Source organism: Channa argus, chromosome 12 (assembly GCF_033026475.1).
Source record: "Channa argus isolate prfri chromosome 12, Channa argus male v1.0, whole genome shotgun sequence".
NCBI lineage: Eukaryota > Metazoa > Chordata > Actinopteri > Anabantiformes > Channidae > Channa > Channa argus.
In genome coordinates, this window is record NC_090208.1 from 27,173,159 (window position 1) to 27,196,542 (window position 23,384).

General features: G+C 37.8%; 1 protein-coding gene across 2 annotated transcripts; it reads right to left on the reverse strand.

Moving 5' to 3' along the window:
* Positions 1 to 478: 478 nt before the first annotated feature.
* On the reverse strand, positions 479 to 22,357 carry senp3b (SUMO specific peptidase 3b). Of its 2 annotated transcripts, XM_067523189.1 has the most exons (12): positions 22,019 to 22,357; positions 20,451 to 20,576; positions 18,966 to 19,646; positions 14,847 to 14,960; positions 14,122 to 14,233; positions 13,659 to 13,806; positions 9,331 to 9,378; positions 8,423 to 8,500; positions 7,645 to 7,782; positions 3,442 to 3,525; positions 3,233 to 3,283; positions 479 to 2,060 (listed from the first exon to the last, which is right to left on the reverse strand). In XM_067523189.1, the coding sequence occupies exons 2-12, from the start codon at positions 20,536 to 20,538 to the stop codon at positions 1,950 to 1,952; spliced, it is 1,653 nt and encodes a 550-aa protein (XP_067379290.1). In that variant the 5' UTR covers positions 20,539 to 20,576; positions 22,019 to 22,357; the 3' UTR covers positions 479 to 1,949. The 2 variants fall into 2 exon arrangements, with proteins under 2 accessions (XP_067379290.1, XP_067379291.1); XM_067523190.1 differs by lacking the exon at positions 9,331 to 9,378.
* Positions 22,358 to 23,384: the final 1,027 nt, after the last annotated feature.

The window sequence follows — 23,384 nt, forward strand, 5'->3', positions numbered from 1 at the left end:
ACTGTAAAAATAGTATAGTAGTAATATTACAAGTAAGGCCTTCACTGAATATGCCACATTATTAAAAGATTTGTAAAATTTACTTTAGGTATTAACATTATACAATGCAGAAAATAAGCCTACAACAAACTCCTACACAAAGTCCTACACCAGTCTTTTTTTTTTTTCAATTTGCTAGAATCGACATATTCAAGTACAGTGTAGAATTTTACATGCTATATACTAGAGGCTTTGCAGTTTATTGCAACAAACTTGTAATAACAGTTAAGAAGTACATCATTTTGTAAAGCATACAAATGTGTACTAAAAGTATTGGAGCAGTTATTACATGGAGTGAGATGGAAATACTCAAGTCAAGTACAAGAACTAGAGTATTGGAGTTCCAATTTCATGTCCCCACTGGTCTCAGGAAAACATTTACTGTACATTATGACAGCATACCCAGCTGATGCCAATGTATTATTAACAGAATGCACACTTTTGTTTGCCACATGTTTATTTTTAGCAACCATAATGCATTGTAGAAGATATATAAAACCGTCAACTTTGTTGCATCAATTCCTGTTTAAAATAAGAAAAAAAAACAGCTATCAACAAATGTGTCTTTAGTTATAAAAAAGAGGAGGAGGGTACTTTAACTCCATTGTGGACATGCCAGGTCTGTTGTGTAGCTGTTATGGTCCTTACCAAAATGGCTCTCCAACTTTCAAAGAAATACTAATCAGAGGATCTTTTTGTACCTACTCCAAAAATAACACAAATTAGTAGTCCTCCTTTCAACATAGTTTGTTTAAAGCAATAAAGCATATCAACACATTTACTCAGAGATAAAACACAGAAAAAGATAAATGCAATGTAATGTGACCTTTTTTTTTTTAGGCCAATATGTCATTCAGACGTGTTTGGGGGATGTTCCACAGTCACAGATCCAGTCTCCTACAAGAAGATGTTCTGTGTAACTGGGAATACAGGAATACTGGGATGGAGGCAGAGGAAGTGTCTTGCATGTGTGTTATTATGTAACATGTTCAACATAAACGCTGTGTAAATTTCCCCTCAGGAAAATGCACTTGAATGGCTCACTGTGTTTTTGGACATCATGGCAGCATCAACTGTGCATTCCATTTTCAGCATTCGTTTTTTTAAATTCCATCTAAACATATTTTTAAGTAAGTGTTTTAACAGTTTTACAGTGGAAATGTCATGTTGCACTACAATGGCAAACATTATGTGCTGACTAGATTGTATTATCAACATTACACTGGCTGTAGCCGGTGTTGAGTGTCAACAACATTTCTAGTTTTTTTATAATGACGTCAGTGATTCACACTTCTGATATTTAAGAAAAAAAACACAATATAATGTATGGGCTGGATGGATTAATGGAATTGATGACAGTCCACTGGAACTATTTAACCACAAGCTTACACAGACTGGTTGAAATCATTTCACTGTCCACCCATGCTATGTCTACACTCAGTGTTTGGGGCATCTTCATGAAAGTATAAGCCAGGTTGAACTATTTACAGTCCAACTCTGCATCTGGATAGGACTTTTTAAAATTATCTTTATAATGTTGTTCATGCTCCCATTTGGATTGGAAAACACAAAAAGACTGCAACAGAATAAAAGATTAGCACATTTCCAAAATGGAAGCTAGTCTTGGCCTCTGTCAACCACAAAGGAATAAATGGGACATGGAAATAACATTTTCTAATGGTGAAAAGAGGGTAGCACAGAGAGACAAAAAGTGAAACAATGACATCACCTACAGAGGTAAATTCTCTGGAGTTTTGCAGAGAAAAAAATAATGGTTTTTAAAAGTTTCTCTTTTTCCAGTCAATCACTTGCTTCCTTTGTCCTCTTCCTATTACATCATTGTCCCTCTTTCTTGTAGGGGCGAGTGGTGGGAGCAGGTGGAAATGGTGGACAGGGGTCCGGTTGGTTAGTCACAGGATGAGTTTGCAGTGACAGAGTTCTTTATACATTTGCCTCCTCAGCCGGGGCATATCCTGCTGGCCAAAGTTGAAGGGCTGCCCTAATGCCAGACACTTGCAGTACTACAGGGTGGCAGAGGGAAAACGAGGAGAAAATTAGTTAATGGTCTGCAGGTAGGTGTGTGTTCCAAAAGTCCAATGAGCTCCATAGGTGCTAGTTTCTGGCTATTTTCAAATGTACTTTATTTATTTAGATTAAATTCATTTTAAAATGGAAGGAAAAGCATTTTCCTACTCATAATCCACATATAACCCTTAATAACAAACACATTAAAAAATCTATTGCTTATTTATTACAAATTAAAAAAAGAAATCTCTCGTCCTCTATTACAATCTAGGGCTGCGCCTCATAGTATCATACATGATGTATTAGGAAAATCTAGCTGTGTGATGTGGTTGCATACATGCCTGGCGTAGGCATCTTATATGAGCTACAAAAAGAACGAAGAAGTGCCCCTTGCATCAGGCAAGAGGCCGAAACTGCTGAGCAAGTAGAAAAATATGCGCTATAAATATTGCTGAGCAAAACCATTTTATTCACATTATATTTTTTAGCCACTTCAGTAGTTTATTTTGTTTGGTATTGGATGATGTTAAGGCTTATTTTTTATCACTGATATGTTTCCTTTGCTACAGAGACTGCAGCTGATGTGACTTGTGGACAAAACGATACACTATTACTGGATTTTATTATTGTAATTGTAAAATATTGTTAAACATCGTGATATAGTTTCAAATCTGTATCACCCACCCCGCAGTAACCGAGTCTCCCTCTCCTCTTTTCACTTTCCATTTACCCCAACTGGTCAAGGCAGATGGGTGCCCACCCTGAGCCTAGTTCTGCTGGAGGTTTCTTCCAGTGAAGGGAGTTTGCCCCCTCCACTATTGCCTAGGGCTTTGCTCAAGGGGGATTTGTTGAGTTCTCTGTATACATATATTTTTATAGTCTTGACTTTATTGTGCGTTTAATCCTAACATGCAGTGAGAATTATGGCTCGTTATATACACAGGTCTGTACAGTTTTAATCTATGTCCAATCAATTAAATTTACCACAGGTGTAACCCCCGTGAAGTTGTATACTTTCAAGAACATTTAACCTGAAAACATTTTGGACTGAAATTGTTGTGTGTAGTTTAATAGGAATATAACAGAATTTGTTTCCCAATTAAGAAGGTTTACAACAGAAAATGTTTAAGGCTAAAATCTATACAAGTGGACAGTGGCTGAGACTCACCTGTAGAACGAAAGCACCACAGTCACTGTCATTGTTTTGACGACCGACATTCTGGAACAAACAGCCAATGTTAACATTAGTCTATACAAAGTCATAGTATTGTTGTGTATTGTTTTCAACGTGACTGTGAGTGTTCATTCCAAATAGTGCTTTGTAAAATAAATTTGAAAGAAGTTGGTTAGTTAGGTTGAAAAAACAAAACACCATACCATTTTGAAAAAGCCTTTCCACCCTGTCTGAAAGGTCTGTTGTTCTTTTTTGATGGCCTCCGCTTGCAGATACTTAAAAATGTGCTGGAAACAACAACAAAAGATCAAATGAGCTGTGGGAGCAGGTAGGCTGGTGTTGTGTCGTGTTTGACAGGATGACTTTGCACTGACAGTTCTTTGTACATTGTCTTTTCCACAAAATAATGAGATTCCCAGCAATGAAATTTTAAATTTTACCAATATACATGACAAAGTGAGCATAATCTTTACTAATAAAGCAATGTTTAGTTTATTCATAGCTTGACATTTAGCTTTTTGGGGACACATGGTTAAGATCATAGCCAGATGTGTAGGCCTTAAAAAAACATTGAACAGTTATTATATTTGTACTAACAGATGAAAGATACACTCACTGGCCACTTTATTAGGTACACCTATACAATGATATCATTTCTCAGTTTTTAAGTTCACAAAGAAAGACCGAAAAATCTGTCTTACAAACCGAAAGAAACGAGTACATCACATTCTAAAACAAAACACTCATCGGACCACAGCAATGCTCCTTACCTATCATCATATTCAGCCGACATTATTCCAAAGACAGACAGGTCTTATATACGCTGACGACAAAAAATGACGCTCTGTCATTGTAACAGGTCGCCGTGATTTATCTGTCGTCCCGCCCATTTAGATTTGTGATTGGCTAAGGTGGAAACCGTAATCAAAGCAGACGAAGTGGTAAAACTATAGTAGAGCGCGATTGTTTCACTGTTAGCACACGAGATGGACGGACTTCACCTTTTACAAGAGAACTTTCGGAGATTGCGGTCAAGCTTGCAACGCCCCACATTTTAGGTTAATGAGATTCAGTGCAGTGAAAAGGAGCCACTGTTGCGTCAAAGCAGTTTTTACCATTCATCCATCCATTATCTTTAACCCCTTATCCTGTTCAGGGTCTTGAGTGCTAGAGCCTATTCCAACTGGAACTGGGTAAGAGGCAGAAAATATGGAGGCAAATTATGGAATTACTACTGTAATTCCCTACTTTCAGGATGCCCCAGTAACTCCCTAAAGAGCCTGCAATTAATCCAAAATGCTGCAGCAAGAGTGCTGACTGGAACTAGCAAGAGAGATCATATTTCACCTTCACTAGCTTCTCTCCATTGGCTTCCCATTAAATGTAGAATAGAATTTAAAACCCTGCTTCTTACATATAAAGCTCTGAACAGTCAGGCTCCATCATATATAGAAGACCTCATAGCACCATATCATCCCAGTAGACCCCTTCAATCTCAGAATGCAGGCCTACTTGTGGTTCCCAGAATTTCCAAATGTAGAATGGGAGCTCAAGGCTCAAGGGGGAATTGGTGGGTTCTCTCTATACATCTTTATAATCTTGACTTTATTCTGTAAAGTGCCTTGAAATGACTTTGTTGTGAATTGGCGCTATATAAATAAAGTTGAATTAAATTGAATTGAAAAACGACGCATTGAAATGACCCATTCCACTTGCCTGAACACGGAGTTAGTTGCCCCAGGCAAGCATTTTGGTAGAGTATATTTTTGACACCTCTTCCTCTCTTTCCTCCAGATGAATCGACCATCTCCTCATTCAGGGACTGGTAAAATCTGGTCTTGAGGACTGATATGGCCTGCTGACAGGGCTACCAGTATGCACAATCAAACCTTTCCAGATGATCCAAAATAAATCAGCACACCTTATTTTAAATCAGCCAAAGTCATACCACAGTAGCCGCCCACATCAGGTTCAAAGCTCTCACTTTGAACTAACCCTACTCCTTGTCACTTTAACAACACCTTCCTACATGAAATTCCTCATCCACAATCCCTCTTGCCCACTGTGACAATATCTGGTGGTCCCTATTCCGCACAGCAAATAGCCCAAGCAAAGCTCATCGGCTAAGTGACCCCATGATAGTGGAACAAGCTAAGGAACTCTGCATGCTCAGCACCCTGACTCCCAAAATTCAGAAAGTTGTCAAAACCAGAACTCTTCTGCAACTCTCTGTGCAGTTAAACTTTAAAGAAAAAATGTTTTGGTTTTCCCAGTTGTCCTATCTTGGTCTTACATCTCATGTTACACACACTCACATAAAATAACATTGCTTTAATGTCTTGTCCCTGAATTTGATTTTGCATGCTTTGTCAGTGAAATGATCTGCTAAATTAGTAAATGTAAGATATTTTGAACCAAAAGGTGGATGGTCTTTGTTGAGTAACTTGTTGAATCATCAATGTTGTATCATTTATGAAGTGAGGAGTAATAAGCGAGTTATCCATGAAAAAAACTCATTTTAAAAATGTCACAAGCAGAAAACACTGAGCATTAGAGTTGGAGTTAGTTGTAGTTGCAGATAAAGTGAAGCAACTGTGACCTTACACTGTCTGAAGACAAGTAAGCCAAGCAAACTAATAAACTAAAGTTTAAAGTCATAAAATTAAACTGAATGTATACACAACAACATTAAAGGCATTTGTGGTGCAAATGGTTAATGATCTGCACTTATATATCTTATATATATATATATCTTATATATATATATATATATATATATCTTATATATATATATATATATATATATCTTATATATATATATATATATATATATATATATATATATATATATATATATATATATATATATATATATATATATATATATATATATATATCTCTCTCTCTCTCTTCTACCTATTGGTACCCAAAGCTCTTTACACTGCTATGCAGCTGGCCAACACTCACCAGGAGCAACTAAAATGGGGTTCAGTGTCTTGCTCATGGACATTTCGACACGTGACAGGAGGGGCCAGGGATCACACAAATAACCCTCAACCTCCTGAGCCACGGACGCCCTTTGCAATTCACACTGTGATCCCTCCATAAAGAATTACACATGATTATTACTCTAACCAGCTCCTCTTTCCTACTATATCAAATCAGTCTAAATTTCTTTGACATAAAAGTCCTTTGCAGAAATATTAACAACTCTAATAAACACCTCTTTTACAAGTTATTCTCTGGCATAAATACACTAATTCACAGATTCCACACAGCTTTTCAGTCTCAAAAACAGGCAGTTGCTAACAACACTACGGCACTGCTAAAAGACAGTACAGAGGTTGTGACCAACAATAAACATCATGCTGAATACATCTTTCAATGACTTTATAACTCCATTCTTAGCTTTGCCAGGGCACTGTGAGAAGAAAGGCTTTTGTAAAAGAAGTAAGTTCAGTAAATCAAATTAAAACAAATTTTATAAATAAAAGTTTCTAAAATAAATCTGCCAATATTGCGAAACAAAAGATCTAACGAGCATTAATTTCTGTTTCTGACAGCTTTTTTCCTGCAAAAATCCAAAAGCCATGGAAACAGGGACATCTCAACTTCCAGGTTGAACTATAAAAAAAACCACATCATCCCTAGTGCATTCTGTGTCAGCTGTACCCGTTTCCGTGGAGACACTTGCATATGTGCGAGCTTTGCTAGTCAACAAGTAACCAAATAATACCAAAGAAAGGGAGTCGTGCTACGTGAGTGATATGGAAATGTCAGACATCCCATGTCTTCTCTCTTTTGCTTACCTTTTTGAACAGGCTTAACATTTAAAGAAAGCAAAACAGTGAGTCTACATAACAGTAGTAGCATTAGCCACCTGTTAGCAACTGCTACTGGGTGTCAAGGTGCTGTCCTGATTCATGTAAAGTAGGACCAAGCTTGCTATTGATGTTTTACTATGTTTATATTTGACAGTAACCTAAATAATTAGGAACAGCATAAGGGTTAATGAATTTATTCTTGAATCGTGTCTTGTCTTGAGTTCATGTAGAGAGAGAAACATTTAATAAAACCCATGGATCATTCAAAAAAACTGAAAAACAAAAAAACAAAAACATATTTCCATATTTTTTGGCCATATTGCACAGCCCTAACTAAAGTGCATGCTGGGAAGGTTCATATACATCCAACTCATGCAACACAACAAGACATGACAATTAACAGGATTTTGTAGATTTTAGCCTCCATTACTTATGCCTCATTTTAAGCAGTGAAGGCTGCCTTTTGTTAGGACAAAAAAAAAAGCATCTACGTGCTAAGAATATCTTATTGTCTATTTACATTCTCTTTTTTTCAAAACTTATCCACTGGTGGAAAGGTTCTGTGTTACAGCGTGGTCCTACCTTTGGACAGCGTCTATTCAGGGTGCGCTGGGAGTCAAAGTAAGTGATGGCTCGGCGAGGAATGTCAACACTGATAAGCGACCAGTGGACCTCCAGGTGGATGGGGATCAACAACAGATCCTTCTGAAAGATGTCAACCTGGAAAGAGTTAAGCATGATCAGAAGGGAGGAAGGAGGGGGGGGGGCAAAGTAGCAACGTTTGAGATTTTTATGTATTCATTCATTCCAGCCTGCCTGCACCCTACCTCTTTACTTTGCTTTATTTTTTATTTGAACAGAGACAATGCACATTAACCAACATTTCTGTAAATGTACCATTTTTATCTTTTTTCCTAATTACTAACTATAGTCCCTGGGCAAGGTGTAAAATGCAAAGTAAAACACAATTATGACAAAAAGTAAAACAAAACACAAATTAATAAACACTTAACAGTATTGGTACAAACAGCGCAGTAAAAGTCAACCCAGATATATATCGATATCTATATAAATACATATCGATATATACACACACACACACACACACACATATACATATGGATACATACAGTTATAGCCAGGGGACAACCCTCTACCATAGCCTTCCCAAATACAAAGTGATAGCATGCAGATAGGTTACTGGCATTACTGCTATAAATGCATCACATTGTTTCGTTTAAGATGACAAGATACGTTTTTTTTCACAATATAAAGTGCATAACCTTAACTTGAAGAAGTCTCTGCCAAACTACTTAAACTAAATGAAAATCTCTTTAAAGAGTGTAAATAACAGACTTACATTTTTTGTCCACCTTTTGACTCCATCATAGCCTTTTGTCCTTAGCTTATCGTAAAAGAAGCTGTTGAAAAAGTGAACCTGAGGAAGAAAACAGAGAGATGCATTACAAAGACCATGTTCCAATAAATCTACCTAAATTATTACATCTCTCATTTCTCAAAATCATCAAAATTTAAGACTGTTCATGATTAAAAATAAGACCTTTTAAGACTGTATGTCTTTCAGCACAGCAGAGGCATGGATACTGATGAGGAGTATAATCAGTGATCAATCCTTTGTACTACACAGTACTATGATTCATACATGCCACACATTTTATTCAAGTGAAACATATGTTCCCTCCCTAAACCCTCATATGTAAAAACGTACACTCAATGGCCACTTTATTAGATAAACCTGTACAATCTAATGCAACCCAATACATTAGCTTTACCATGAATTCTACTTTTATAATGTTTTAATTTCTCAGTTTTTAAGTTGAAACATGTCAGGTCTTAGTCGGTGGTGGAGTTGTACTGGAGTTCATTACTGTATATTAAGAGATGGTTGTAATGTTTTGGTCAAATTATGTACAGCGATGAAGATGCAGAAAGGTCTGTTCTAGCACTAGTAGTGACAAAGCTGTAGTCAGCCACAAATTGTATATATAAGCTCAGGTTGCTGTAGAGTAGATACTAAAAGTAAAGAGAGCCAGGTACCAGGCAAGTGAATGTACTGAATTTGAAGATTTTGATTTTGGTATGTATATTGCAATAATAATTCATGGTTTTCACAAAAGCCATGGTAAATTTTGACTTGCCTCACACAGCACTCTACGCGGGAGAAGGAGACTACTATTTCTCTCACAGGAAAAGTGCTCCACATGAATGGTTTATTAAAGATGTACCACTCTTTTTGTATGGTCTTACCTTCTCTGGCACAGAATCCATTACCAGGTCACCATACATATTCATTACCTGAATCAAACAAAGAAAAGGCAATTTGTAGCACCAATATTCAAAATTCTAAAACCATAATGCTTTAGACATGTAATCATCTGAACTGTCATTCAAAAATTAAGTTTCAGATTGATCAGAGCAGGGGCAGATTTGATGATTTACTTGCTTCAGGCAGATGACCACAGTAAAAACACCAATAAGAGTGAGAAGTATAATAAGCATTGACATTTATAGTAGTTGAATATGTTCAAGCTGCAGGTCTTCTACTAATTGATAGTATTACATTCTGTTATATTGTAAGTATAATCTGTCACACTTATTTCAGAAAGAGTGGATCTGAGATTTGATAGTGAGAGTCTGCAATGTTTTTGTTAAAGTTGCATTGCATCTACCCACAACCACTTCTAATACTACAGCTGCAAGTTACTGCACTACACTATGTGCAGAGGTGGTAGTACACATCCGATACTCAGTTTAAAGTATTGGCCTAAAAATTCTGCACTACAAGTACCACTTCAAAACTTTTACTCAAGTAAAAGTACCAAGCAAGTGCTTAACCTATAATATTACATAAGCATTAGTTTATTTGTATTATTTTATTTATTTTTTTATTAAAACCACCAGTTCGTATTAATGTTGTGGATGATTGTTGTATATACTGTACAGTGCATATGAGGGAAAAACCAATGTTAATAATTTTTTATCTTTGAAAATAAGACAACAAAGTACTGCATCAATAAGCAGTACAGTTAAACAGTTTATAATGCACATCGTACAGATGCAGCCATTGAAAGAGTCGTAGTTTTTCTGTGCGGTATGTCCGCGGTACTCTACTGGTGGCATTCTGATAGGAATTCAGTGCATCAATTCTGAAAGATAAAATTTAAGTAATGCATCTTACTGTCTGTGGTAAAGAGTTTTAAATCTCATCTATCACACAGCTGAAGTCATAACCCTGTGTTTATGTTGAGTTTGTCAGATGATGTGATGGACATAAGCTTTCCTATAGATCACGTCCATCTCTCCCTCTCTCTCTCCAATGTGGGCTGTGATAAGATTACATAAATGTTTCATACATTTACTTTTGCTGCCTCCTAAAATGTTTCTAAGCAATTAAACTGCAAGAATAACAATTTTTGTTGGGAACATTTGAGGTTTGGATTACAGCCCACCGCAATGTGTCTTTGGAATGAATGAAGCGATAGAGATACCTACACCTATCTAAACAACAGGTTGTGTGTGATGGTGATGTGGTAAAATTCTAGGATTTAATACCAGAGTTATGAGTACAAATCCAACCTTTTTCCAAAATAGTCATAACCACCAATAATTTAGCTTTAGTATGTTCATTATTTATTGAATTAGTTCTCCTGTCTTCCTGTAATTGTAAACACCACCCTACACCTCACAAAACCTTAGAAAGTGTAGGGTCGCAGAGTGCTGGACCCCATCCCAGCTGTCATAGGGCAAGAGATGGGGTACACACTTAGAGAGGTCATCATGATTTATAAAACAAATTATGCAGTTATTTTTCCTAATATAAATCCCCTTAAAAGCGTCTCTTCCTTCTTCTGCTAGATCCCGGTTCACATGATGCCTCTAAAACAGCAGACCTGAACATGTACTAAGCTCGAGTTTATCGGTTTATCCAAACCAGCAGATTTTGGCTCGTCTCTTTAGAGGTCACCACAGCAGAGCGTGTTCCGCACATTGATTTCCCATGAGTTTTTACTCACACCTGCTGGTGGTGGTGGGGAATCAAACCCGTAGCCTTCTGCAGGCACCAGTGATCTCAAAAGTCCTTTGCCCCCCTAAAGTGCAGGACTGTCTGGATCTGTGTGTCCCCCAGGGTGAACACCCAGTCCAGCAATGATAGTGGAGGCTTCGATTAAGGCTCAAATCTGGTTAATGTTCATCTTGGGACTTTTGTTTGTTAAGTTTTTGATGGGGATCTCTGCCTTCTTATTTCAGAAATTTACGTAGCGTTTGTCAATAATGTTATTAGTTTTGAGAGATTTCATCTATTAAATTGTGGTGTCACCTTCCACTGCTGTCAATGTGCTTATCATTTTCAGACTATTTTGATTCTGGATTAATTGAACGCGACCCACCTATGGATTTGCTGAATTATTTAACCACTGTGTTTACATCAGCTGTTAAGCAACCAATCGGCTTTCTAAGAGCATAAGAGCACAGAGACGCAGGATGAAAGAGACATAATCACACTTTAAATCAAAGTCCATCCATCTCTGACTAAAACTGAAACCGTAAGAGTCTACGTTTCAAAAATGTACAATTGGCGCTTATATGGCGACAGAATCTTTCGTTGCTCTTTTTCTCACTGCGCTGTTTCCAGTCTGTCAACTGGAATTTATTTAATATTATCATTTCCACATAGGCTACACTGTCAATCTGTTTAGAAAAGTTATTTAGTAAACTCTAAACTAATCTAATCATGAAAACTAATCTGAAGCAGGATGATGGCTGGTTAATAAACTACCAGCGTGATCCGCTGCCTGTGTTGAATTGATTTAATTAGCATGTGTTAGTCACTAACCAGACAGAGGAGAGGTGGAGGAGTTCCAGCCTGTCAATGTTCAGTGCCATTTCACTGTGGACGTGATCATGCATTTAATTACTTTTAAAATCCTGTCCAATCTCAGGGACATTTATTAATAATAGGCTCATTAATAAAGTTCCTGCTGTTCTGTGTGTATCACACGTTTTTATGCAGGTGTGTGTATCGGGATTAGGGAAACCTTGTTTCCCCAGGTAGATTTCTATTTGAGATTGCCAATTGCTCTGCCATGTATACACAAAACCAATAAGAAGCAAGTTTCTAATCAGCTTTCTCCAACTGCACGTGCGTGACCAAAACCAATTGGAAAACACTCATGAGACATATGGTAAGGACATTGATGGACTGACAGGCTGCATTACAGATTACATCAATGTCTTTATTGACATCTGTATGAAAGCCTGTGGCCCACAGCTATGTGGCATCCTTCAGCACATCTTCAACCTGAGCCTGCAGCTGGAGCTGTGCATTGGAAAAAAAAATCATGCCTGGTGCCAGTACCGAAAGTGGCCCACCCCAGTGTCCCCAGCGACTACAGACCTGTGGCCCTAACCTCCTGCTGGGGGAGAAATTAAAGAGCATGCTCGTTGACACCCCCATGGTTGCCTGGATTTTCAACGACCTCACTGACCGACCGCAGTACGTCTGCAGAACTGTTTGTCTAACACTGTGACCTGCAGCACAGCGGGGGCCCCAAGGGACAGTCCTGTCTTCCCTTTTTTTTCCACCCTGTATACCTCTGACTTCAGGTACAACTCAAGAGTCCTGCCCACTTCAGGCTGGGTAGCCATAAAGATGGCTTCACACCTGAGAGGTGTTACAAACTTGCGAATATATACAGCAGAGACTGTTACCAAAAGTGAGACTCCATTTAAAATTTGGACAAGTAGCACATATACTGAGCTTCTGCTTAAAAGAGATATTAAGCATTGTGTTTACTGGAATCAGCTGAGAGTAGAAACCTCCCCCTATAGTACATGTGTTTGTCAGCAGCAAATTCACCAGTAATAAATTAACGCATTATAATTATGAAATATATATTTAACACTTTCAGAGTTAATTAAACCTGGTGATTTTGCTGTGTTTGTTTAGTATTGTTTTGATCACCCCACTTACACATGTAAGGAGGCTGAATATGTGCTGCCATTAGCATCTGGAAAATAGACTGTTTACACTGGTCAAAAGTCTTTCCAAGATACAACCAGTTTTTAGTTGGGAAATAAAAAATAATGCATATGATTTTAACGAAAAAGCAAAGATTGATGTGAGCACATAAATAGTGATACAGCCAAAGCGTATAAACCTCGTTTTACTTTTCGTTTTTCAGGATTGAGTCGAACTCCATACTCTCACATGAAAGAGCAGCTGCCATGTGTCAGTAGTAATTATGTGTGGGATCGCTTGCCTCAACCTTTTTAGGTTCCACAAATCTTTATTTTTAGGAAAAGTCACCTGTTCGCATGCCTCTTGAATATTAAATTGTAGTAGATGGACTATATAGACTATACTATACATATGGACTATGATGTACGCATGCATGTGGGTGATGTAACTCTGAATGCAAGTTGAACACTACCTACGGACCATATACTGTAATCACATCCCATCCCGTGGGACAAAAGACGAGCATCTGCCATAAGAGTGACAAATTCACATGGTAGAGACTGATACTTTCAGTGGCTACATCTGTACACAGCTTTATATGTTTGCACAATTGTACCTGGTCATTGAGCCAGTTCTGTCCATACAGAGTGCCCAGGTCATCCATGGTCAGGACATGACGTTTGTAAGTGACTCTGAATGTTTTAGCCAGGGCTGATCCTGATGAACGCTGAAAGGATTGTATTAGATGCTGGACTACTGCTTTCCTAATAAAGAAATCAAACATAGTGCCATTCCAAATGTAATTAAATACCCACAGACTACAAACAAATACATGTAAAATCTAGCATATTATGACTCATACAATACTGGTTGAACAACATTGAAAATTTTTAAATAAAATATTGCATTAATCAGTTGGGCAGGGGTGCAACAAGTGACACAGAATAATAATGTGATACTAGTGGGGACAACTTGTCAGTTTCATATAATTGTAAGTCAGTTTAGTAATCATTTCCCCCAACAAATTACTCTACTAGTCCATCCACACACAGAAGAAGTAACCAAACACTGTATCTGACCGGTGTGGCTGCAAGAAGCTCTCACTGAAGATATCCTGAAGTTTCTCCACAACATCATCTACATGAATGGGGATCAAACTGCCATATTGCTGTAGAGACTCTGTAAGAATACCTGGAGAAACAGAAAGAAGGCAAAGGGAAACTAATTATGTACACAACAAGCAAGAAAACGTGTATTATGGTGTCCATTAAAGACCAACTTCTTTATTTAAACATTTGAGTAATTTAAGCAACTAATGTATTATTGATGTTTCAGTTTTGACAAAGCCTTATTAAGTTGTTACTGACATGAATGGACACCAAGGCCTAATGTTAGGGCTAAGTCATATGGACTTTTTCTTTCCCCCTTTTTCAGAATTCTGGACACATTATGATTTTAATCTTTTTTTTTCTGTCCACATGAACAGAAAACATGAGTAAAAACATATTTATTACAACCACATGCTGTTCCACAGTTACTATTGCCACTAGAAAAGCTGTTCTGTTTTTACACATTGTAAACATTATACAGAATAACATTATGAGCAGCTGTGAAACAATAACAAAGTAGTAACGCCTATCCATAGTACTTACATGCTGAACTTTTTCTGAGTAGTGTGCAAGCCAACAAATGCAACCTAAATTTACTGACTCTTTAGGAATTTAAGTTAAAAGAAATTAATTACTGTCCATTTTAGATGTAAGCAACTGACAATGAACACGAGCTAATAGTCTCTAATACAAACCAGTCACACAGCTCATGTGTTCTTCAGTAAGGGCCACTTCTGCTGGTTTCCTCTCTGCTTCCCGTCTTCCTCTCTCATCTTGCTTGTCTGGAGAGTAGCCATTAATCTGCTTATCTGACAGATAAAAGAAGGAAATTATACACAAACACACACTTTCGGCTACTGAGATTCTTCTAGTTATTGTATACCAACTAGAAAAAAAGCTAACTGGTGTAAGTAGTGTGTAACTGGGTGCATGGTTTACTCTGCAACTCACTGACAGTCATAAAAAGCCGACTATGACAGGATTTGAACATGTACAGTCATGTGCAAAAGTTAGTACACCCTCTTTTATAGCTATGTTTTTTTGTGTTTTAAGCAAAGACAGCATCGGAAAAAGAGCAAAATATACATTTTTAACTTGCCATTATTCATTTTCAAAAATGAAGAAAAAACGTCTGCTAAAGGTTTCTGCAAAAATACTGCCCTTCTTTCCAAAGGACATTGTGCCAGAAGTCTTTTTCTTCAAAGACAAGAGGTTTTTTGTCCTGGAAACCTTTCCAATCCATCTGTACCTGTGCAGTCTTAATTGTGCTATCATGGACTAACATTTAAAATGCTCAGTGAGGCCTGTAGGGTCTGAGATTTTACTCTTGGTTTTTTAATTTTGTATTTCTCTGGCCACCCCAGTGACCTTGGAGTGAATGTGCTGGGACATCCACTCCTAGGTAGACTGACAACTGTCCAAATTGTTTGGAAATGTTTTTATAACCGCTTCTGCATTAATGTGCAGCAACAATTGTTTTTCCAAGAACATTGTTTGGGTCTTTCCCTCTTGACACGGTGTTAACATTTGAATGCTACAGACCAGCAAACTGCCAAAACTTCAGCTTTTATTTCCCTTTTCAAATCTTAAGAAACCTGTACTTAGTTTTGCCCACGCAATTTTCTTCATCTGCTTTATTTTTGTTAATAAAGTGATTGTTCATCTGAGATTGTATGGGCCTAATATCAAGACCCACTATAAACTTTTGCCCATGGCTGTATGTGGCATCATTTACAGCACTGGCAGTATAAAAGGGACTGTGACAGAACCCCTACTTCCCTCCTAAGTCAAAGTAATCAATTAGCAACCAAAGTGTTTTACTACTGGGCACAGTGACAACACAGATAACAAATATTGTCTAACAGCAGACATCATTGTGAAAAGAAGCAAATACAAATCTTGCAGCTACATCATAACATTTCAAAGACAATAAGCAGATATTTGGCATGTACATGGGTTTGGTAACCAACTAAATTGGTACCTGCTAAGCTTCCCTTTGGGAGACATCACTGCTTGTAAACACTTTGTAGCAAAATTTAATTTCTGTGATTTTTTTTGTGTCTTAAAACACACACACACACACACACACACAATAATTTTCATTGCAGGGGACAGGGATTGAGTTTGTTATATGGACATCTTTGTACATGAAGACCTTTAAGAAGAAAGCAGAAATCCAGTAATACTTTTCCAAAGCAAAATCAATCACTTGCACATGTGATTGGTCAATGCAGCAGCACGTTGCCAGATAATTTCCCCAAAACTAAATATTTCACACCTGTGTTTAACAGTTGTGTGATGAAGTCACATATCTAAAGATGGTGCCGATGAAGACTTTGAACATCAATGTTGCACAGTTGAGCAGGTGCCACCACCCCTGTATCTGCTTCCACCCTGCAGCTTCTCTACAGTTAGAAGTTCAGCTATGGTAAATGGTAAATGTTCTGCACTTATATAGCGCTTTTCTACCTATTGGGACTCAAAGCGCTTTACACTGCTTCTTATTCACCCATTCACACTCACAATAACACGCACATTCATACACCGATGGGGGAGCTGCTATGCAGCTGCTCAAGGACACTTCGACATGTGACCGGAGGTGGACAACCGCTGTGGCGCAGGAAGGTAGAGCGGTTGTCCACCAATCTCACAGTTGTTGGTTCAATCCCCGGCTGCTCTGGTCACATGTCAAAGTGTGCCTGAGCAAGACACTCAACCTCAACTTAGTTGCTCCCGGTGAGTGTTGGCCAGCTGCATAGCAGCTCCCCCATTGCTGTGAGAGTGTGTGTGTGATTGTGAGTGTGAATGGGTGAATAAGAAGCAGTGTAAAGCTATTTGACTGCTACTACATGCTTTCATATTGCATAAACAATATGAAAGCATGGATTCAACCTTCCACGTGGGGATATTTCCTTGGCACACTTTGGGCTCTTTAGCACCAACTGAACATCATTGGAATATCACAGCCTATCAGTGTTTTTACCATGTCCATCCCTTTAAGGCCATAGTGTTCGAATGTTTTGATGGCTACTTCGAGCAGGAAAACATGCCTTGATGCAAAGCTAAAATAATATCAAACTGTTGTTTTTTTTTTTTTAACATTACAATCAATTCACTGTCAATCCACAGTCACCAGATCCCAACTTAATAGAGCATCTTTGTATAAGATGGAATGGGAGATTCGCATCATTGATGTGCAGCTGACAAATCTGGAGAAACTGCATGACACCATCGTGTCTATACGGACCAGAATCTCCAAGGAATTTTTCCAGCATTTTTGTTGAATCAATTTTACAAAGAATTAAGGCAGTTCTAAAGGCAGAGAGAAGCAACCCATTACTAACAAGGTGCAGCTAATAAAGTGTCAGGTAAGTACATAACACAAGATTATGTAAAGTATATTATGGTTTCTTTAACCGCCATTAGTCATGATATTTCAGACATTTGAGGTTTCAAACTTGAAGCTTATGGATATGTTTTCATTGCATCTCTTTGCATCCATTTCATTTTGTGGCATCAGTTTTTATTTCACAGCCCAAAGTTGTTGCCCAGCTGATCATGTCTAGTAGTAGGTAGGCAATACACACATACACACTTGGCAAAACCAAACAAAACTAATATTGTCCTTACGTTGGAAAAATAATAGATCCAGTACTACATGTCTTTAGGTCACATAATTATAAAGGAGTCCATAAAAAATGTTAAATACTATGTTGATGAACCCCAGCTATATCTATCTATATAATAAGATAAAACAAATCAATGAACCAAACTTCAAGCATGCCTAAAAGACTCCACAATTTCCTACTTCTAAACTCAAACAAAAATGACGTCACAGTATTTGGGCATAAAAATCTCAGAAATATGTCTAACCATATCATTACTCCAGTAATACTGCAACCTCAGAATGATTTATGGCCAGGATTTGTCCTTTACATAACATATAAAACAAATCTCTAGAACAGCCTTCTTCCACTTACGGAACATTGCCAGAATTAGGAGCATCCTGTCTCAAAGTGATGCTGAAAAACTAGTCCATACATTTGTTACTTCTAGATTTGACTACTGTAATTCCCTATTGTTGGGATGCCCCAGTAACACTCCCTAAAGACCCTGCTATTAATCCAAAATGCTGCAACAAGAGTACTGACTGGAATTAGCAAGAGAGATGTAATATCGCCTTCATTAGTTTCTCTATCTAAATCTAGAATAGAATTTAAAACTCTTCTTCTTACATATAAAGCTCTGAACTGTCAAGTTTCATCATATCTAAAAGACCTCTCAGTACATCCTAATGGACCATTTCTATCTCAGAATGCAGGCATACTTGTGGCTCCCAGAATTTCCAAAAGTAAAATTGGAGGCAGAGCCTTTAGCTATCAAGCTCCTCTCCTGTGGAACCAGCTCCCAGTTCAGATTCAGGAAGCAGACACCCTCTCCATTTTTAAGGCTAGGCTTAAAACCTTCCTATTTGATAAAGCTTATAGATGGTTATAGTCATGCTGCTATAGGCTTAGACTGCTGGGGGACCCACCCCCCAATGCACTGAGGTCCTTAGGGATTTGTTCGGTTTTCTTTACATATATCGGTATAGTCTTGAGTTTATTACTTTATTATGTAAAGTTCCTTGAGTTGACTTAGTTTATATAGCGCCACTTCACAACAAAGTTGAATTGAACTTAAAATTATGAGACAATTATGTACAATAAGCCTCTAACTTCACAGTTTGCCAGTGCTCATTTGTGAATGTGATTTGTTGATAGCAAGTCAATCAACTACCCTTATTTGGAAGTGAGTGTAATGTACACTAGTACCTCTGTCAGACTCTGTGAAGCTCTCATCATTGCTTTCATCTTCTCCATGGGTGTATGGTGACTGCCGATATTTTTTTATTCTCTTCAGGTTGCCATTTAGATTGTACCTTTGCTCGTTCCGGCTCCACCGGTGCTTTAGAAAGCATACCCTTTGGGCCCGTTGGCGCCAACTCTTCCAGTGCTGGGTGAGCCGAAATCTAAGGCCATCATGCAATCGCCAGCGCCTGAACCTCCTCAGAGCCCTGTACCGGTTAAGGTGGGACCTCAACAAGTCCCCTGTTTCGACCTGGGAGAAAGTATCCTCTGCACTGATGTCACCACCTCCTTCTGACTTCTGTTGGGGTGCATAATGGTGGCGGTATGGTAAATGAGAGTGCTGGGTGGACTGGGAGGGAAAGTCTGAGATCTCCCACTCCACTTTTGTCTGATCTTCTTCCTCTTCCGCCTCCTCTTCTTCCTCATTATTATCCCATGCATTGCCTTCAAACTGGCCCTTGCCTTCTGCTTCCAGATTTTTTTCTTCTTCCTCGTCACCTACTGCTTCAATACCATCCATTCCATCTTCCTCATCTACATACTCGCCTGTCCACACTTTCTCTTTATGCCCCAGTCTGAGGTGCATGGGGTTTGGTACACTGTGGCCTGACACTGGGACAATGAGGTGGTCTCCAGGAATCCCACCTAAACAGAAAGATGAACAGTGATTAAATATTTTAATTATGTTAAATCCTTTGTGATCATCATTATAAAGACCTCCAGGTTTCATTTTAATCAGGTTGTCCTACTGTTTCCCATGTAGAATGTTTTGTGTATTAAATAAATAAATAAAAGCGGGTCAATTTCTTTATCTTTGTCGTCGTCAGCAAATCTGACAGATACTAAAATAGAGAGTAGACAAAAAATAATTGCATCGACTGATCATTTTTTTAATTGACTCTTTATTGCCAAAATTCATTTCAGAGACTACAAACTCAAAGCTTTAGAGCTCTTTTTTATACTACACACTCTTCAGGAAGAAGAAATGCGTCACCAGTGAAGATATTTGGCTCACTGAAGCAAGAAAACCAGAAACTCAATCCACCTGAACAAGTAGGGTAAGTATGATAATTCAGTGAAATGAACTGATTTCTTTCAGAAACATTTTTGTAATCGATGCTGGCTCAGCCCGTTTTCTATGCCTTCCAGCTATTGATACATTCACACGTTACGTATTCACAGGACATACTTGCTACAACACTTGCAGCACCTCGGCAAGTGACAGCCTTTCTAGTAGCCCTGTGATGTCTTGCTTTTTTTTTGTGCCTTTGCGTGAATTTCTCATTGAGATTGAAGAAAATATCCATTCACCCATCCATCTACCGATCTATATATCAACAAAGTGTTCTGCAGTTCACAAGGCACTTTATGGGAAGCTGTCCTTGGACCTCTTTCATGATAATTAAAGCTTAATTCAAACATAAACATAGCTTGAAAATAAATGCCTACCTCCTCCTGTGTTATCCTGCCCCACAGCAGTCAGACCCAGGTCTCCCTGCCAGCGGTTCTGGGCAAAGCTACCGCCACTGTCTCGCATTATCCACGAACAACCCACAACCTGCGCCAGCTCGTCACCTAAAAAAAATAAAATAAATCTATACATATAAGTCTACAGTGGGGGTGTGAAAAAAATAAATTCTGTAAAAAGGTGGAAATTAGTCTGAGGTGTAACACAGCACCTGCTTATAGCATTGTCAGTCTGGAAGTCAACAAGTTTTTAGAAAACGACCATTGCATTGTAGATCCAAGAAAGTTACTTTTTCTTTGATGAATTAGGGAACAAACCATTACTTTTAACACATTTGCTTCATTCTGCTTTTGCCAATTTAATCCTCCAGGATGTGTCACCAACTTACCATGATGACATTTAACTCATAACTTGTTAAATTAGCCATGTGATGATTTTGTTTAATTAAGCAAAAGGTTAGGTATCATTACCTCAATGCAATTTTAATGTTTTAAATCATTATTAATTAAATATCAATGGACTCAGTCACACAGTAACCCAATGGAAAACTGCAAGTAATTTCAAAACTGTGCGTCAATAAGTGTTTGTTTTATTTAAACTTTTGTTTCTTTTCAGGCCAATATATTATCACTTTCTTTTTGATCAAAGTACCTTTTAAGATGCAACAAGCTCTTGCATGTCAGGTAATAAGGTACTGATCTTGCCACAGTCCAGTTGATAACACACCTTAATCAAAACATTACTTGTGGCCTTCAAAGATAATGTTGTAATTTCAAAAAGCATTTTTATGAAATAGTGACCAATGACAACATGAATATGCATTAAAACACATAACCATGTTTCCATTACATTTTAACTTAGACCCTTCTCATGTAACTAGTTACTGAATACAGAACTCAGTTGTTAAATCGTAACAAGCTCGAATAACAACATCAACGTGTTGCTGTTTTTTCATATACAGAAAAATAACTGTGATAACACCAGGACACTTGTTACCATGTGCACCTGATTGCAGTGCAGCTACTGTTACTAAACGTTAAATGCTCGTTAGAACTAGTGGATTTACGATACCAGAACACGGTTACGAAATAAACCAAGCAACTAGGAGAATTAGCATTTCAGATGGAGATTTTTATAAGGCGGCAACTGTATTGTGCAGCAGAGATTCTATTGGAAAAGCTGTTTTGAGGGAAATAAACATTTCCGTTGCAGGAAATAGTCCTCACCAATGCTAGCTTGAGTGAGGCGACCACTAGCAGGTTTGCTGTAATATTTTTTGCCCCATAAATAAAATTCATACTAATTTTAAAGCTTGCTTAGTAACTATGGAACACCAAAATTGCTGCACCACCATTAAGTGGAAATACATCAAATACCGTCATTTAATAATCCGTTCAGTGTCCTTGCTAACACGTTAGCTTTAGCTGGTTAGCCATCTTGTAGCCAGCTAACGCTAACTGAGCGTTAGGTAGGCAGATATAATGTTAGCAACAGCAAAATAAAACGACTGGCTAATGTACCTTACATATGTGTGTATCTTTATGCTTACCGTTAACCTGCAGATTTTTATAAATGTGTCCAGCAAGTCAGTTGGGCGTGTTTAATTTTGTAAAAGCAACGTTATCGAACCAAAACAAATGCTAATTGGTGGTTAACCTCATTCAATTAAGTCAGGTGTGGAGTAATGTTAGCCAGATAACACCTCTCTGTGAACTATGATGTCTTTTAGTCCTCCAGTGCGGAGAAAATTTTAATACTTAGCAGAAACGATGTGCATGAAATCGACAGGAAGAATTTATTTCAATTCTTCAGTGAAACGCGATATGCGCTGAGCCGGATCACTGCAGATTTTTCGCTCTCTTATGTCAACTACAAGCCCGTCGCATGGCAATCGCGTCATACGGAGTCCCGCAAGCAATCCGGTTTTTGTGTGTGGCGGCCTAGATGCCTGATTAAAATGTTTTCTAAATACTTGCATAAGTTAATTTAGACTGCTGGAGAAAAATTGAGAAGCTATGGGATCATCTACACAACACTGGATTATATAGCGACATACACACTGTCTGGGAGGACTAATAATTCACAACCACTAGAAGGCTACAAAACGGCATTGCAGGGTATAATCTATCTCACCCAAGAGTCCTGATTTCGCGAGGGCTTCTCTCAAAGAAAATTGGAAAGTATGTTGCGATGTTTTCGCTATGTTTTTAATTGCAAGTCGTGTATAATTCACAGGGGATTTGTGGAATTAATTCTTGCAATCGCGATATTGCGAATTCCGAAAGCAGAAATTGATGAGTTGAGAAGCAAGACTCTCTACCACACTTAAGAACAATTCTAGTTCTAGTTTTGTCTTTATTCTAACAGTATGAAAAAGGAAGCTGCCAAAATGTATACTGATGTATATGTTTCCCCCCCGGGTTTATGTCATTTTATGTATTTTGTAATTGAATTTTATTGCTAAAAATTTCATCTCCCCAATGGCCACTTTATATTATGTAGGTGCACAAATGCTTATACTTTTGTATGAAATTTATTTACAATTAAGATTCTTTAAAAATCAAACAACAAAAGTGTTTAGTACTGTACTTTTTAACCTCTTCATTCAGTAAGAACTAGTTCAAGTAATGTAAATTGTCATCAGTGGCTGAAGTTTAATACAGCGCAACGCACATTAGAAAACCATAGTAAAAATTGGTTTTATTTTCGATATAAGAAATTTTCCTACTTGAAAAAATAAATGTATGTTCATTTGTTTGATTGTTTAAGTTATATTTTTGTTGACTGATTGCTTTTATCTTTGTGAGGTCCTTGAAAGTATTTGTAAGCCCTATGATGTATGATGAAATTTGGCTTTTTTTCAAAGAGAATTTCCTGTGACAGAAACATCTAGTTATTTCTTATATTTTGGTGTA

Excerpts from the sequence above, each read along its gene's own strand:
- senp3b (XM_067523189.1), bottom strand. The coding sequence starts at position 20,538 with ATGCGAGACAGTGGCGGTAGCTTTGCCCAGAACCGCTGGCAGGGAGAC. Across the intron at positions 9,379-13,658 it reads AGAACTGGCTCAATGACCAG|GTAATGAATATGTATGGTGA; the intron begins GTACAATTGTGC and ends TGTTTGATTCAG. Across the intron at positions 3,284-3,441 it reads GGAAAGGCTTTTTCAAAATG|AATGTCGGTCGTCAAAACAA; the intron begins GTATGGTGTTTT and ends TGTTTGTTCCAG.